Source organism: Ananas comosus, linkage group 2, assembly GCF_001540865.1.
Source record: "Ananas comosus cultivar F153 linkage group 2, ASM154086v1, whole genome shotgun sequence".
NCBI lineage: Eukaryota > Viridiplantae > Streptophyta > Magnoliopsida > Poales > Bromeliaceae > Ananas > Ananas comosus.
Window position 1 is genome coordinate 763,797 of NC_033622.1, and position 18,213 is coordinate 782,009.

General features: G+C 35.5%; 4 protein-coding genes across 4 annotated transcripts; 3 read left to right on the forward strand and 1 right to left on the reverse strand.

Moving 5' to 3' along the window:
• Window positions 6,524-7,282, forward strand: LOC109706927. Its single transcript, XM_020227949.1, has 2 exons — window positions 6,524-6,910; window positions 7,061-7,282. The coding sequence occupies exons 1-2, from the start codon at window positions 6,621-6,623 to the stop codon at window positions 7,230-7,232; spliced, it is 462 nt and encodes a 153-aa protein (XP_020083538.1). The 5' UTR covers window positions 6,524-6,620; the 3' UTR covers window positions 7,233-7,282.
• On the forward strand, window positions 9,958-10,974 carry LOC109706928. Its single transcript, XM_020227950.1, has 3 exons — window positions 9,958-10,377; window positions 10,473-10,594; window positions 10,666-10,974. Exons 1-3 carry the CDS (start codon window positions 10,231-10,233, stop codon window positions 10,760-10,762), a joined length of 366 nt encoding a protein of 121 aa, XP_020083539.1. The 5' UTR covers window positions 9,958-10,230; the 3' UTR covers window positions 10,763-10,974.
• Window positions 10,837-11,896, forward strand: LOC109706926 (putative invertase inhibitor). Its single transcript, XM_020227948.1, has 2 exons — window positions 10,837-10,914; window positions 11,311-11,896. Exons 1-2 carry the CDS (start codon window positions 10,902-10,904, stop codon window positions 11,808-11,810), a joined length of 513 nt encoding a protein of 170 aa, XP_020083537.1. The 5' UTR covers window positions 10,837-10,901; the 3' UTR covers window positions 11,811-11,896.
• On the reverse strand, window positions 12,598-16,131 carry LOC109706828 (probable pectinesterase/pectinesterase inhibitor 12). The gene is made up of 3 exons (XM_020227836.1): window positions 15,702-16,131; window positions 14,663-15,016; window positions 12,598-13,286 (listed from the first exon to the last, which is right to left on the reverse strand). Exons 1-3 carry the CDS (start codon window positions 16,129-16,131, stop codon window positions 12,598-12,600), a joined length of 1,473 nt encoding a protein of 490 aa, XP_020083425.1.

Sequence of the window (18,213 nt, forward strand, 5' to 3'; positions counted from 1 at the left end):
TTCGCCCCTTATTTCAAAAGGTATGTACAAAAATTGCAACATTTTTTAAGAGAAAAATAGTTTGCTATCCGCTTCGTATATTTGTTTTTAGAACTGAATTTAGCTGAAAATGTAAAGCAATTAGGCTATAAACTTAAGGTCTCGGATACCAACCATGAAACCTTTTTGCCGCTTGCGCTAGGAAAGGCTAGTGAAATGCTAAAATTTATAGTCAATTATATTTGGGTTTAGGTTAAATAAATACAATTTGGAACAAATTAAGATGGTCAAAAAGAGCTAAAAGTGAAAAAGCATGGGGAAATATATGAAATTTCAATGATGCCTCCTCCCTCCTTGGAAACAAGAAGTGACACAGTAGTGATGAATAGGAATAATTCTACTAGTTTTTTACTTTTGAAGAGTGAAATTGCTCTCTTTGACTGAGGCATGATGTGTTCCATGCCTTTGAAAAACAAAAAGAAAATAGAATTTGGGCCTTTGGCATCTCTTTCTTCTCTTTTTTTTCTCTAATTATATTAAGTAAGTTGCTTTTGTAATTCCATTTATTGTTTTAATATATATTTTGGTTCAATTTTCTTTCTAGTTTGCGAATCTGAGAACTAAAAAACTTAAATTAGTCAAATTATAATAGTTGGATACATCATAAAAAGTTACTTATTGATGAAAAAACCATCCCCAAGCGCATTATTTTTGTGCGTGAATTGCAAAACTATGTTTATGAAAACAAACAGAATCGATTAGTGCTAACCTCATGATCTTATATGCAATATAAAATAAAGGTGCTTTAAATTCGGAGCAACCTAAATAAGGCTTAATTTTTAATTAGGCACGCGCATCGGTAGAAAAATAAAGAAGAGTATCAAATAATGCCACGTTTCTCTATACTTATGCTCCCTTCTCTTGTAAGCCCTTTTAGCATTTTAGCTTTTGGAAAAATGAATCTTTAGCTAGGCCACCTCACCTCTCTTCTTTGCTTGTATGTGTTAATTAATTTGATTCTCTAGGCTCAAAGGTTTGGTATGCATGCATCAATAAAGGTTAACAAAGCCCATATATGTCAGTTTTAAGTGGCTCCTAAATTTATTCTATTATATATATATACTATCGATAGCACCAAGCACTTGGTGCTATCGAATTTTTCGCCGTTAGATTTAACCTTTTGATTATTTTCATCCGTTCGATTATACTATTCAACCAACAACTCACTCAACCCTGGAGGGCCTACATCATCCTAACCGTACATTTCTTCATCCAATGGCCGAAAAATTAATAGCACCAACAGCTTGGTGCTATTGATAGCATTCCAGCCTAGTTCTATATATACAGAGAGAGTCCGATTATTATATTCTTATGAGTACGATTATTCTCGTACTCATAAGTCGTTTTCGATGATAGAACTTCCGAATCGACCATCTATACCGTTAAATATTATTTAGAGTATTTAAAACTTCTAAAAATCAAATTTTATTATTTTTCGATATCATTTACTTTACGATCAAAAGCTCATAAAATTGATAATTTTTAACGGCCCGGTATGAAATACTTGCTAGTTTAATGGTGTAAAAAAATCAGAATACGTTGATTTTTTGATAGAAAATTCTATTTACTACCTAAATAAAGAACAATAACTCTAATCTTAAATTGAATGATCCGATCATCCATTTTTAGGATGTTATTCGATTTTGACCGTTCATTTTATGCCTTCTTGATAGACTTTACTATGATTTCGAAAAATTATGAAATTTATTTTTCAGAAGTTTCAAGTGCTTTAAGTCATATTTAATGGAGTAGATCGTCGATTCGGAATCTCCATTATAAAAAATAACTTATGAGTACGAAGGGCTCTATACTCATAAGAGTATAGTAGTCCTACTCTCTCTCTCTCTCTTTTTCTCTCTCTTTCTATATATATATATATATATATATATATATATATATATATATATATATATATATATATGCTGGNATATATATATATATATATATATATATAGTTGAGCTGGAATGCTATCGGTAGCAAACGGACTTTGTTGTCATCGATTTATTTTTTATGATGGAACCTTCAAATCGACGAACGACACCGTTGAACATGATCTATACCATTTGAAGTATTTAGAAATCAAATTTTAAATCTTTTCGACATTATTGACCTACTGGTAAAAGGGTTTTAAAATTTATAATTTTAATAATCGATATGAGGCGCTTTTTCGTTTAACGATGTAAAGCTATCCAAATCAATTGAATTTTGGTTAGAAACTTCTTTAAACTATTTAGAACAAGATCTATACTTTCGATCTTGATTACAAAATTTCTATCATCACTTTTTAGAGGATATTCATTTTCAGTCGTTCATTTTTACACCCACTTGATGAACAAGAAAACAATATTGGAAAAGCGTGAAATTTGATTTTTAGATACTTCCATTGATATAAATTATTTTCAATGATGCCAATCGTCGATTTGGAGGCTCCATCATCAAAAACAAATTGGTGGCAACGGAGCCCGTTTGCTACCGATAGTATTCCAGCTCAACTATATATATATATATATATATATATATAGAGAGTGAGGCTACTATGCTTCTGGAAGCACGGAGCCTTCCGTGCTTCCCAAGCTCCGTTTTCAATGTTTGCGACTATTCCGAATCCTCGACTCCGTCGGGGGGCTCGCCCCGGGTTAAACTTTGATCTAGAGTGAGTTGTGAAGTCCGGCGCGAGACAATCAATTGTCTCATGATTTTCGATACTCATTTTGCCCTAGTGATTGAAGAGGCTGCAAAATCAATAATTCTGTAATGGCCGTAGAATGGCCTTTGCAAGTTTAACGGGTGTAGAAAATCCAATCACATGAAATTGTTTGGAGCTATGAAACTTCTTTAACGATAGTAGAAAGCAAGATCAAATCTCTTTTGATCAGAAAATTTTAATGTTATAATGCTTATCCTGTTTTGTAAGATTTTTATTTCCCAGCCATGACTTTGACATCTTCGTTTTATCGGCAAATAATCATCGAGAAAATCGCAACGCGCATTTATTTTCTAGTACTTCAATATCCTATCATCAACGTTAATGAAGCGATCGACCCGCTTCGTAAAGTCGGCAAACACTGAACACGATCTGGAAGCACATCACAGGTTCGCGTGCTTCTAGACAGTAATATACCGCCCTCACTCTACGTGAGAGAGATGCGAGAGAGAGAGAGAGAGCGAGAACGCCAGCCTTACATCACTGCTAATTAAGAGCATCATATATATATATAATATATAGAGACGAGAGAGACGAGAGAGAGAGAGAAAAGAGAGAGAAGAGAGAGAGAGAGACGAGCACGAGACGAGAGAGGCAGGCTACCTATGCGTCGTGAACATCGGCGCTTCCGATGCTGTGCAGTCTCTTTTCAATGTTGCGAGCTTTCGAATCGTCGATCCGTTCTCCGTTAGAACCCTTGCATCTAGAGTATTGAAAACGTTAGCCTAGAAATAAATTTATGCATTTTCGATAATCTCATTTGCCCTTACGGATGCGAAAGCAGCTCAACAATCAATAATTTTACATGGTCCGTAGTACCGTTTGCAAATTTAACGGTGAGAAATATCCGCAAATCGACATGAATATTTGATCAGACCAAATTGTTACTACTAATAGAAACAAGAATCAAATCTTGCTCTAAAGTTTCTAATTATACATATCTATGTTTTGCTAAGATTTTTATTCAGCCATCTAATTTGAGCCCCTTCGCTTACCTAGCAACATAAATATCGAAAATCGCATAACTTTTTTTCTAGCTAGCTACTCAATACTTCTAGGACAAGTTATGAACTGCGATCGACGATCTCGACAAGTCGCACAATGAACAAACGATCTGGAACGCACATAAGTTCCGTGCTTCTAGAATATATTTAGCCTCACTCCTAGAAGAGAGAGAGAAGAGAAACAGAAGAGAAAGAGGCTTCATGTCTATAAGTAGCATAATATATAGATAGATATATATATATCAGAGAAGACGACGAGAAGAGAGAGAGAGACGAGACGACCGAGACGAACCGAAGAGAGAGACCGCAGGCTACATGCTTCTCGGACAGCACGAGCCTAGTCCGGTGCTTCCGTGCGTTTTCAAATGTTGCACTGGTTCGAATCGTCGCACCTCCGTCTCCGTTCAAACTTGATCTAGAGTATTTGAAGTACCTAGAGAAATAAATTCTATGATTTCGATATCATTGGCCTTAGTGATCGAAGAGGCTCAACATCAATAATTTTAATGGCCCGTAGTTGGCCGTTCGCAATCGTTACACGTGAGAAATATCCAAATCACATGAAATTTTGATAGAAAATTCTTTATACTATATAAAACAAGATCAATATCTTTGATCTAAAATTTTAATGTTATATTATCATGTTTTGTAAGATTTTTATTTTCAGCCATTGATTTTGAGCCCCTTCGTTTACTAGGCAAATAATATCGAAAAATCGCATAATTTATTTTCTAGCTAGGTACTTCAAATATTCTAGATCAAGTTTAATGAAGCGATCGACGATTCGAAAGTCGCAACATGAAAAACGATCTGGAAGCACATAAGGTTCCGTGCTTCTAGAAGTATAGTAGCCTCACTCTAGAGAGAGAGAGAGAGAGAGAGAGAGAGAGAGAGAGGCTACTGTGCTATTAAGAGCATATATATATATATATATATATATATATATATAGAGAGAGAGAGAGAGAGAGAGAGAGAGAGAGAGAGAGAGAGAGAGAGAGAGGGGGTTACTGTGCTATTAAGAGCACAGCAGCTCATATGCTCCTAAATTTCTAACCATCCAACAATTTTGATGGATAGTTATGATGAGAGAAAGATGAAAAATTAACTAAAAATTGGGTGTCTTAATTTTGAGAAAAGAAGTAATAGATAGAACATGTGAAATTGACAGAAAAAAAGAGATGAGAATTGAACCCATTAGTTAGAACATAACATTCGTGAAATAGCAAAAACTTAGCATTAGTTCTGATGCTTGTGTTATCACGAGATCAATCTGATAAAAAATAATCTAAAAATATATTTTTTACACTGGTGAACTAATTTTTGAAATAAAGAAGTGATTTAAAAGCCAGCTCAGTCCACGGAGCGACGCATGTACCTGCTCTGCCTTTTGGGGCATCTCTATTTATAATTGAGGTTCCCTCTTTTCAACACCTTTACATGTGGTGGGTTTTAGTGTTTGGGTAGTACAAAAAATATTCCACTATATATTTGGAAGATGCTCCCCACTCTCAGTGTCCTTTTGTCACTGTCACAATCTTTTCAATCTTAATTAGAGTTTGGAGCCATCTCTGTATATAAGAATAGTGGAGAATAGGGTGATCAATATTGTCCCCTCAACCTATTTATGTATGTAGCATGATCCACCCCATGATAAAAATCTCAAATTTTAACTCAAAATTTTAATTTGTTATAAATTTTTTACTGAAATTTACTAAATTATTACAATTAAGTTCAATAGTCTAGTTTAATTGACTGGATATCGATATTTTAATTATTATGCCATCAATAGCACTACATTAATATATATTATCGCATCGGAGACAATTATTATTTAACCAATTCAATTGGACTATGAGACTTAGTGGTAATATTTTAAAAATTTTAGAAGTGTTTTTGAGGACCAGTAATTAAATTAAGTAAAAAAAATTTCTTTTGCTATTAATTTTATCCTCCTACTTTTGTATCTTATTTACTTTCTTTCTTTCTTTTCTTTTTTTTTTTGAAAAGAAAATATCTCTCTGGCTTTAATGTAATTTCCTTATGTTTGGATTGGGCTAAGCTCAAGCTAAGTCTAGCTAGGTTTTAAATTGTGCTTGACTTGGCCTCAAATAAACCTAAATTCCTTGGATCATAGACTTTTTCATTGCAAACATAAAAGATGTTTGATGCCACTTAAATGAGTGCCTCTCACATAGGCCACAGTAAGTGGTAGCTTCTTGTTGGGAAAAAAAGAAAAAAAAAAGAAAAATATAAAATAATGAGGTGTCACCTTACAGTGAGACGGAGATCACCATTGTCCTTTTACTTTAAAATTTGAGCTGAATGATCGAACTATTTAGGGTTGTGATTTTCCAGCCGTCTCACCGACAGGGCGCTTCATGACGTAAAACTTTTACTTACATAACCTACAACAAATATGATTTATCTGTGCAATCAACTCAGCGCCTAGTCAACATGACGTTATCGTGACTTCTCTGCTCTGAAAAATAAAAGACTGTTTAGCGGACAAAAGACCAAAAACTTTTGATTACCATGTAAATAGACCTTGAAATTTGAAGTATTCTTTAAAACTTTTTTCTCTTATATTATAAATGTAAAACTATTACAAAATTTTTAACAAACAAAAAAAAATTATTAATGCTTTTTCAAATATCTATATATCAAGGTGAGGCCATCAAACATGGCCTACTGGGTCATGCCACATTAAAAAGAAAGATTCTATTAATGTCATGTGTCAATGAAGTGATGGATCCTTTGTGGACACCAAGGGGCTTCAAATATCCATCACTGCTTCACCCTCCACTACTCCACCCTCTATCTCCTTTGCTTTAACTGACTATCCCCACCCCTCTTGACCAATTCCCTCTCTAAGATGCTTCCAAGACCCAAGAGCATCTTCCATCTAGGGGAGGAGGGTGGTGGTGAACATCAGGAACAAAACAAGGGTGGAGTAGTAGCCACTAAAGGGTCGATGAGCCCGTCGAAAGCCTCGAGAGGGCTCGAGGGCCTTCGAATCCTTATACAACATCACGGGCAACGATCGAACATCGTCATAAAGCCGATGTTGAAGTCGCCTAAGGGTTTTCAGGAGCTTGGCTTCCTAAAAGCATGTTTTTGGTGCAAGAAGGAGCTAAGCCCTCATGAGGATGTATACATGTATAGGTATATTTCCTTTAAAGCCCTCTACTAATCTCTCTATATAAGTTATGGCTAGTATTGTGAGTTCTAGTGTACATGGAAATAGTTTTAAGGGTATTGGTAAACATACTGATCACAAGTTGTACTTGATCATTTGTGTGATGTTAAATATAGAGGTGATCAAGGATTTTGTAGCGAGGAGTGTCGGCATCAGCAAATTTCGATAGACGAGAGAAAAGAGTTTGAGGCAACTAAAAAAGATCGGTTAGGGTTGTCTCATCATCGCCGTGTGAGCACGAAGATTCGAGCGGCGGATCGGCCAAAAAAACTACTAGCTGCAGCATAAGAGTCTTCATGCATGATGGAGATAAAAAATATACATATTATATATATATAAATCGAATTTAAATAAGAATTCAAATTCAAATTTGAATTTCCCTAATTCAAAAGTCTCGGATATTACATCTCAACTNTATATTTCTTTTTTTTTTGTTTGTTCATGAAATGTAATATATAGGTATATATATATATGCTGTTTAAAGGTAATGAAATGGTTGAACTTCCTCACAAAGGAAAGTTCATCTTTGAGTTTCTGTTCCTTTCAACTCTTTCTGAAATTTAATTGCTGAAGAAGCCAAAAGCAAATATAAAACAATAGAACAAACTCCACAAGGCACATGCTAAATAGCCCAGCTGATTACATATTCTAAAATAAGACACCAAATTAATTACCTAAAATAGGTTTAATTGATTGCAAAGAACAATTATAGCTCCCTGATACTCCCTACTGATAAACTTCAGTAGATCCATTGCTACATATTAGTTTTGCCTCCATTCAAGAATTCGTCGGGAGTTTTTTTTATTACTAAAATCCAAAAAAAAAAAACAAATTTGAGGGAAAAATTATAATTTTTGGATAGAGGCAAAACTGACACATAATAGCAGATCGGGAATTTCTCAACGAGACGTTGTAGGGAAGCTTCCCACTGAAGTGTGTTCATCCTACATATTTGTGGATTGAATTTAATTTCCTCATTTTAATCATCTTCATATTCCAACTCAATATAAAAAAAAAAGAGTAAAAAAGATAGTCATTTGTACTTGTGATAGCGCATTATTAACCATTAGAAACTTTGGAAATACCCACAAAACATAACATCTCAGCACAAATATCTTCAAATTTCAGTTACATCTATCAGCATGTTACATATTATACTATTGGCTAAATTATATAAAATTTTCGTGTCAAAATTCGATTTTTTATTTTTCCTCCTGTCATTTAAAAATCTACACTTTGTCTCCTTATAAAATAAAAAATGGTCACAGAAAGTACGGTGTAAACTATGATGACAAAATAATTACTTTGAGCATTTTTAGCAACAGAAGAGAAGGTTGAGAGTATTTCTGACATAAAAAAATAATAATAATATTTTATAAACAAAACCCTAACAGATCACTAACGGCTGGGACGAAGTGATTATTTTTCATTTTAAAAGGGGGGCAAAGTGTAGGTATTTAAATGACATGGAGGGAAAAATAAAAAATCAGATTTTGACAAAAAAGTTATCTATAATTTAGCCTATACTATCTCGAGACATTCGAACGGGAGCAATGTAAACTGTTGCAGCTCCTCGTATTGTTACGGTATCTAAGAACCCTTATTAATCGAGGAAATAGTACTTTACATAATTAATCCAAATCGACAAGAATTAAGGAACCATTGGATCAGTTCTCCTGCTATATTAATTCCAAAAACAGAAAAGGAAAAGGGGAAAATGTAGAATCAATATGATCTCGTCACTGTGATTCTTATACTCTTTTTATCAACTAAAAATTTGGCATGCATTTATTTTGAGCACCCAAAAATTAAATGGTGAATATTTTTAAAACCTTGAATCCTATCAAACACACATAACCATTTGACCACTCAATTCACCTTAATAGGCTCACTTTGTAAACTCGTAGTCCTAGCCAAATTTACCTTCTTAATTACTTGATTCATCCTACTTGATCATCTAGTCAACTAAACAATATATTTAGCTCATCTTAGAATTTGTGAATAATGTACCTATGGCTAATTTAAAATTATATACATACAAATTAAATTGCCCCAACTCATGGAAATGCCAAACAAAGCAACTAATGCACCATGTTATCATCATCAATGGTCAAAATTACAATGATCTAAAGATCTAAATCAACCACCCACCTATAAATAAATGTTGAAAAAAGATCCAACCATGTGTCATAATCAAGTTGCATCATAATATACTTTTAATCGAAGCCATTTGTGCACGATACCTACAAGTTATATCTATCCACACAAAAAAGAAAATGAAGGATTTGTCATAAAATATCTAAGTTGATTTGGTCGATCATTTTTAGCTCTTCCTCTTTACATGAAATATTTCAAAGGAATTGCAATCTATATGTTTATTTAGAAAAAAAAAACATTTTCAAAATGATAAATCTTCTAGCTTGATCATAATTAATGAAAAATCACCAATGAATCTTACACCAAGCGACAACTTTCTATTTTTAAATATTTTTCATGTACTAAAATACAACATTTCTTTTTCAGATGGCCCAGCAGTACATAGATTAATATTCCTAAACCATTTTTTTTCGAAATTCTAGTAGGAGAGAAGGTACGAATAATTGTAAACTTCTATACATTGAAATGATCATCAGATAATTAGATAAGTCAGGGTGGTAGGACCGTTATAACTAATCATTAATTCTAAAAACTCGAACTATTAAAAAGATGTAATTAGCTTGCTTAACACATGCAGGCGGAGTGCCCAGCGGATTTCGACTGCCGCATGCCCACAAGCTTTATTGTGACTTGGCTCACCTGACCTCGTAAATAGTAAATTAGCAATAGAACTATGATAGGTCGAAAATAATATAACGAGGTCGTTTGTTGTGACTCGATTCACCTGATCTCGTGAATGATAGGTGGGAAATAATATAATGAGGTGATGCGATAGACTCGCCACCAAATTAACCCAACAGGATGAGACAGTTTAAGTAGACATGCATATCCTTAGGGATTTTAATATGATATCCTCTTTATGGAACCAATAAACAAATAGCTTCATGATTATTTATATTACTCAAAAGTCAAGACACTTTGTCTCTTAATATAATCCTTCCACCATTATATGGCTTGGCTTTGCAACAAGAAAAGAGAGGAGAGAATAAAATACATACAATAAGCAATTCTCTCCTTCAACCCTCATCAGTTCCTCCGGAGCCTCATACATCTCCTCCTCTATCCCTCAATCTTTATCTTCAAGGCCAAAAATAGCTACAAAGTTGCAGAAAATAAAAGGATCAAGTTCATGGCTATCTCATGTTATTCTCCTGTTATCATCATTCCAAAAGTTCACACCAGGAGTTCAATGGCAAGAGCTACCATGCTTCACAATAGCCGCATACAAGTCACGGGATCGTCGATTCCTCTAAGAAAATCCTGCATGATGAACAAGGTCAGATTCTTCTGCATTTCCTATGTATTCTACTATCAATACTGTTTCTGTTGCTTTGGTTTTGGCCAATTTCTTGTCAATGCCCTGTTTCTCAGGTTTCTGAAGATCAGCTGAGGGGAATAGTGTGCTACGAAGACGAAAAGGGAGAAGTCATCTGTGAAGGATACGACGAAGGACCGCGATTTGGTCAGCAATCTCCAGAAACTTATGTTCAAAGGTACACGATCGAATAATATGTTAGTACCTTTATATATTCGCACCATTTATTTCCCTACCATGCATGTGCAGGTGCAGGGAACTTAGCACCACCGATTTCGTCGAGCTAATGAGGCTTCAAGTTGACGAAGATCACGACTTCCACCAATTCATATGGGAGAAGAACTAGAACATGAATACGAATTTTCGTCCCTCCGCGAGCATCAAAGCTGAATGATGATGTCCTTTGCAAAGTTATGTTGTTTGATCTTGTTTGAGTGATAATGAGTAAATAGAAGCTCTACCACATCATAGAGAAGTTCATCTGCATGTGTTCATGTTGTAAGTAAGATGATTAAGATGTATCATATTACTTTTTATGTGGTTTTCCAAAATAGCTTAGGCACATTGTACACAAAACTTCGATATTTATTAGCATCCATTTTGTTTAAAAAAATCTTGGAAATATTAACGAGATAATATACAAAGATCTTTGAACAAACAGGGAAAGAAAAGGGTGCCCTGTATATGGTCACATGACATAGAGGAAACTCATAATTTACTCATTAAAAACAATATCAACCCCTGATATTGCATATATTTTGATTATTCCCTTCCAAATCATCTTCTCTGCGCATATAAATTCATGTCACGCAATTCATAAGAACACAACAATCAAATAGGCCAATTACAGAACAAAGACAATGAAGAGCATAATTCTTTTCGCTTCTGCTCTAGTCCTGATCCTCGGAAACTCCGCTTTCACATCCGGTTCCTTAGAAGACACATGCAAGAAGGTGCAAGCAGGAGACCCCGACTCCAAATACGAATTCTGCGTCACGTCCCTGCAAGTCGTTCCCGAGAGTCGCACCGCCAACCTCTCGCAGCTCACGATCATCACGACGCAGCTGTCGATAAAGAACTTCACGCACGCGCTGGGCGTGATAGCGCAGCTGCTGAAGAACCATAGCCTCTCGCATTTGCAGAGAGAGGTGTTGGAGACTTGCCAAGAGGTGTATAACTATGGGGTGGACGCCAACAAACAAGCCATCGAAGATGTCAAAGCTGGTGATATCTTCAGCGCTTCGTCGAACCTGTCTGCTGCTGCTGACGCGCCTGTCAACTGCGAGGACGCATTTAGCGAGGCCAAGGAGGCATCTTTGCTACCCAGAGAGGATGATTTAGCGTCTAAGATTAGTAATCTTGCGTTAGGTATCTTAGCTTTGTTAAAGTCTTAAGTCATCTACTCCGTGAGGTATTAGCATGTAATGCAAACTGTTTACCTGGTAGTTGGAATGCAGCAATAATTTACCCATTTATCTAATTTTTTTTTGTGATGCGGTCAGGTTTGAAACCAGGCCTGACAATTTCTACCCATGGCTTTTAAATAATTAAAGCCGAAAAATGTGTTACATGACTTTTAAAAGTATAAGTCATTGGTACTAGATTTTTGGTTCTTAGATTAAGAAATATGCGGTTAGAATTATAGCAATTTTTTAAAATTGAATGGGTGGTTAGTTGAATGGTATGATCTAACATGCAGAAATGATCAAAGATGTAGATCTAATGGCGAATTATTTATAAGCAAAAAATGCTTGGTGTTTTCAGCAGCATAGCCAGAGTATAAATATATTCTCAATGCATTCGTTTTGATTTTTTCTGTCTATGCAAACAGTACATTCCAGGTAAATAAATGAAGATTATGCATAAAGCAGGATAGTGATCACTTGCTGAATACTGAGTTACCGCGTTACTTCTTTTGCATGAATATTATTGTGATCTGTACTCCCCTTTTAATCTTTTGTCTCCTTTGCATGAATGGAATTGTATTCTGAAATTTCCTTTTAATCTTACCCAATAGCTAATCATTTATCTAATAAGGAAATCATTTATCTAATAAGAAAACTATGCCAATTTATTTAATTGTTACTCCACATCATATATGACACAAAGCTTCTGTTTTTAATGACAACTCTGGGTCCTGAATAGATATTCTGTAATTCTTATCAACAGACCAAGTACAAATCAAATATTTTTATCATACGGAAAGGATGTCGAATTCAGCCACTCGTCGTCGCGTATGAAATTCGAAACGGAAAAATTCGTGGCATCGCGGTAGTCCATCACATGATGACCAGGCCAAGTGACCCGGGCACCCACCCTTGAGCCTGGGCCTCTATTCTTGTATTCGCCGTAGTACAACTTATCCAGGATCTGGCTCCCAGGCCACTCGGTCCACCCCGCCGGGTCCACGATGTCATCCATGTACGATTTGATGTACACCGTCCTCGAATACGGCTTCCACGGCCTCCCGAGATAGGTTTTGACGCTCAAATTGCTAGAACGTAGCTCATCTGATGCGACGATCGAACAATTCTGAATCGAGATCCCGGTGTCGCGATGCGGATCTTCCCGCGATTGGGCCGTGATGACATTCGACTGGCCCGGGATGGGCTTTCGGACAATGATCCTGCAGCCCTGAAAGACGACCGCCGCATCTCCGAATATAAAGTCGATGGTACCGTAAATATCACACTCGCGGTAGAACTGACGGCCCGAGTGGACATAGAGCGTGTCTTGATACCCTTCGATGACGCAATGGTAGACGGCGACGAGGTCGGCGTTCACTCGGAGGGCCACGGCCTGGCCCTTTGCTGGCCCAGCTGTGTTCCGAAAGGTCATGTCGCGTGCTAAGAAGCCTTGCCCAGAAACCGCTGCAGAATAATTTGGAAAGTATTGTGTAAAAGTATTGTAAAATAAAGTTAGATGTGCGTAATTTCCCTTATAAGAGGTTTACGGTTTACGTGACTAAACCAAGACAAATATAATTCAATTTGACGCAATTTATATATCCACAACTATGTTCCTATTTCGTGTGCATATATTTTTGGATAAAATCGATTAATATAGTATCATCATAATCGCATTTAGCACATAAAGTAAAGTTTATTAAAGTTGATCAAATTTAATTCGTAAATAATTTTTTGGATAATATAGTGTCAAAATTAATTCTAAATCTTTTTAATTATAAAAAAAATCTTGAGCACTTAAACAGAAATAATAAGACTAATCTTCTTAAATTATTTCCTACTAATCAATTTTTTAGATAACATTTTTTGAAATAAAGGGGGTCTCAAAGTTTATATTTTGTTGAAAAGAAATAATAAAATTTCACCTCAAGTTATTTCTTTGCGGAAAGAAATAAAATTGCAATATACGAAAACAATTACATAACTTTATACAAAGAGCAAATATGCTAATTGGAGCAATTAATTCAAATTAGATTAGGACAGTTATTAATTTCTACTAAATGAACACTTGCCAAATTATTAATTATAAAAGAATTATACAGAATTATACAAATTCGTTTACATGTAAATGCTTCTTTTTTTTTTTTGAAAGATAGATAGCACTCTACCCACTTCGTTTATTTCATTTAGAAATAAACTTAGCTAGAAATGTAAATCAACTAGGATTCGAACTTGGGTCTCGGGTACCAACCACCAAGCTCTTTGCCACTTGCTCTAGGGGCGGCCAGTGTTTACACGTAAATGTTTATTTAGTTTTATACAACTTTTTCTTTGGTGATAATTAATGATAGGTGCATATAACAAAATATATGTTATATATATTTATCTATATAGATCGGGTAATCACCTGTTGATCCATAGAGCTAATATTAGCAGTTTCAACGTACAAATCAGTCTCAATGTTTAGTCGATAATTTAAATAACAATATTTGTAATATTTATATTTAAAATATTGTACAATTTTTAGAATATAGTGGGGTTCAGTTCACACGCAAAGCGTACTAGGTTACAAATTAACTACTCCCTACGGATTTTATCTTAATCGTAAATGTCACTTTAAATAAAATTTTTAACCAACTTTACGATAAATAAATTTCCTAATTAATACTTAAGGCTTAGTTTTTTATATTGCTAGTATATATTCTTCTTATTATTTTTTAACCGTGACATTAGCGCAAGCATATATTGCTACCATCTGGTTCACGTAAATCTATGCTGCATGATGCTATATATGTAAACTAATTAGTTAGCCTAAAAATTTAAGCTGCTGAAAAACTGACCTAAGGTGGCTGATCTGAAGGTGGTCCAGTTTTCGCTAGCGCTCCTCTTCCCGGAGATCACCGTCGTGCTGTCTCCGGCCCCGATTAGCATTATATTCGGCTTGTAGCTCGCGACCTCGACGTTCTCCTCGTACACCCCGGCAGCCACCGATATGATCACCCGCTCCTTGCTGTTGTTCGGCGCGAAGGCGATGGCGTTCGCTATCGTCGAAAAGTTCCCGGTCCCATCCTTCGCCACGGTGATCACCTTGTAATCACTGTCATCATTGTTGTTGTTGTTGCCGTTGTCATCGTGGCCGCCGCTCTGCAATAGTAGCCTCCAGTCGCACCGCAGGAGCCACTTTGGAAAACTACCTGCAGGGTGTTAATGTGTATATTTATATATATGTACAGTAATATATATTAATATACGTACGTACCCTCTATATATATATATATATATATAAAGGAAACTAATCTAAGTAATATTATTCTTTTTAGACTAGGATTTTTTTTCTATTAATCCTGTTATGGTATCAGAGCAAACTTGCATTTGCAGTGTTAGCACGCGCATGGCTAATTGTACATGCACCCATGTACTCGCCTAAATTGTTTCACATCAGCTCAAAATAAAAGATTCCGTGTTCCAATCTTATATTGAGAATAAATTAAAAAATTTAAAAACTCAAATGCAACAAAAAATGCCTACGGTAGGAGTTGAGTTTATATGCTTTTAAAAATATAAGAGTATTCCTAATTGCAACTTTCTAGCCACTGAATCATCTTAAAATTCGTACATCACTATTATATTCTCTAAATTTTGGATGGTTCAAAATTATATGCCAAAATATTTTTGTACTTCTAAAAGTACACGGAAGTTTCTGAAAAAAAAAAAAATACGAAAGTTCACTCCTGAAAGAACATACTTTTACTGCAAAAATGATTATTTTGTAAGGCGTTTTGACGATCAATTTATGTACTCTGGTTTGCTGACGGATGCACAAATTAAAGAATCACTGAAATTTCAAAAGAGAGAGGGAAAAAAGAAAAAACTATCTACTTTGGTGCGGTGCTGCGGCGGCGGGGGTGGTGCGGGGGAGGAGGGCGAGGGAGTTGGCGACGAGGGCGTAGGCGGAGGAGAAGGCGTCAGCGAGGACAGGGGCCAGGGGGCCGCGGGCGCCAGCGAGGCCGTCGAGGCAGGTGGCGCGGTTGGCGAGCGCGGCGGCGAGGTGGGCGCGCCCGGTGGGGAGCGCTGACGCGGCGCCGCCGCTGAGGAGGGCGGCGGAGAGGGAGAGGGAGGAGATGGTGGCGGCGTGGAGTTCGGCGCAGTCGGCTAGGGCGCCGCGCTGCGGGGCGGCGACGAGAGCGGGGTTGGCCGAGGCGTAGGCGAGGAGGGAGGAGAGGTCGGCCGCGGCGGAGGCAGCGGCCGAGAGCGAGCGGAGTGCGAGGGAGAAGAGCGCGTGCTGGGGAGCTTTAAGGAGTCGACGCATGGTCCCGGGAATGGGGTGCGTTCGCATATGGTTTCGATAGAGGAGAGGTTGTGTAGTACTACTGCTGCTGTAGTTGTAGTTGTAGTTGTAGTTGCACTACTCGTGGTGGTGGTGGTGGTGGTGGTGGTGTTGTTTGGAGAGGAGGAGGATGTGGGGGTGAGGAAGAAGAAGAGAAGGAGAAGGAGAAGAAGAGATAATGGGGCGAGGAGAGGAGAGAGAGGCGCCATTGTTGTACTCATGTGGAGAGTAGTAATCAAGGAAGAGAGAGAGATGTTGTACATTCTCAATGAATATATATAGAAGAGCACGACTTGGTCCAGGAACGCCTCACTAAAGTTTCATTGAGATCAGTTTGATGAATTTTATGATTCATCAAACACAAAAGTCAAAAAAAAGTTTCTTTTCTTTTTGTACGAATAACGAATTTTTCCTCCAAATCCAAAAAAAAGAGTATTATGCATGGCAGTTTGACTCACGTACGCTTGGCAATACTCAGATATTATATTATATTTTTTACTGAAAATATTTGAATAATTACTATTCAAATCATAGATAGAGAGTTATCACAGAGTATCACAGATTATGAGGTATTTTCATTATAATTAAAAATTATTAGTAGTCTATTAATAAAAATGTATTAATTTTTAACAATTTTTCACCTAAGTGACTAAATAAATTAGTAAGATGTTTGCCATTCCTAATGTAAAATATAAAATATTTTGAAAATATTACAAATGTTGAATCAAACATATTAATATTATTTGTTTTAGGAGTGTAGAGATATTACTTCTTACAATTAACTTGATCCTCCCCTTCTATTTTTTTGAGAAATATTTTAATACACCGGCTCAATTAAACTTAACCATTCATATTTTAAGGGTCAGATTGATTTTACGCAATACTAACTTGCTCAACAGGTTACCAATCAAGATCAATAGTACGTAAGAGTAATATTGAAAAATGAATACTAGCCAATTACCAAATTTGATAAACCCTAAATAAATATTTTTTTATTTAATTTTGTTACTTATCGAATTAAATAGTGACTAATTTTGTGGCTAATATGATAAGTAACAGACCTTCATAAAAAGAATGAACATAGGTTTGGACGAAGATGGAATGCGGTAGATGAAAAATTTACAAAAATGGAAGGAAAAGAAAGAATATTCTATATTTTCAAAAAAAATGTTATGGGAATGAAAATAAAAATTTACAAAAGTGCCCTTAGTGCTGGCTCTAGATGATGAGAAAACTTTTTACTTTTGCTCATAAGGTGACCCGTACCAAAGGCAACAAATGACACCAAAGTCAACAAATGACAGGCACTCTCTGAAATAAAATGCATCCATATCATCTATTTTAGAAAATTTAAGAGTTGAGATTTGTTGGTGTATAGGAGCATTGCGGTTTATAAGAGTTGAGATTTATAGTTATTTATCTAAATGTTAAAATTTAATATTAAAAAAATAATTGATAAGCTAGACTAGTAAAAATATGTCGGTCCTTAATTAGATGGATAAAGTGTAATATTTATATTCTCTTTTTAATATACTAATAGTACTGCTCAATATGTAATAGAAAATATTTTAGTTTGTTCATTTATGATCTCAAAATATTAGTAGTAATGGGATAAGATAAGGTGAAAGAGAGACTAGTGTAGTATTCAACGTATGAATAAGTGGAGGTGGTGGTGTTATTTCTTCTCGGAATTTTTTTTTTCTTTAGTATGGTTAATTTAATGTATGTATAAATGAAGGAGATGGTGTTATTTTTCTCTTGGAATTTTTTTCTTTAATATGGTTAATTTTATTGCACCATTGTCTCTCAACTTTCTCCTGCTTTTCGCTTTTTTCCCATTAGATTTGTAATTTCAACGACTTATTTCGATAAAGTTTTTTTTTAAAATTTTTTTAATATTCAATTTGGACAATTAATAATTTTTATCAAGTATGAAAATGAGAATATCTCATAATTTATGATAATTTAGTATTTGTATTATTTAAAAATTTATACTAATTTTATTGCATCAGTCATATGTTTTACAATGAGTATAGCTACTATACTTTCGAAAGAATAATGTAG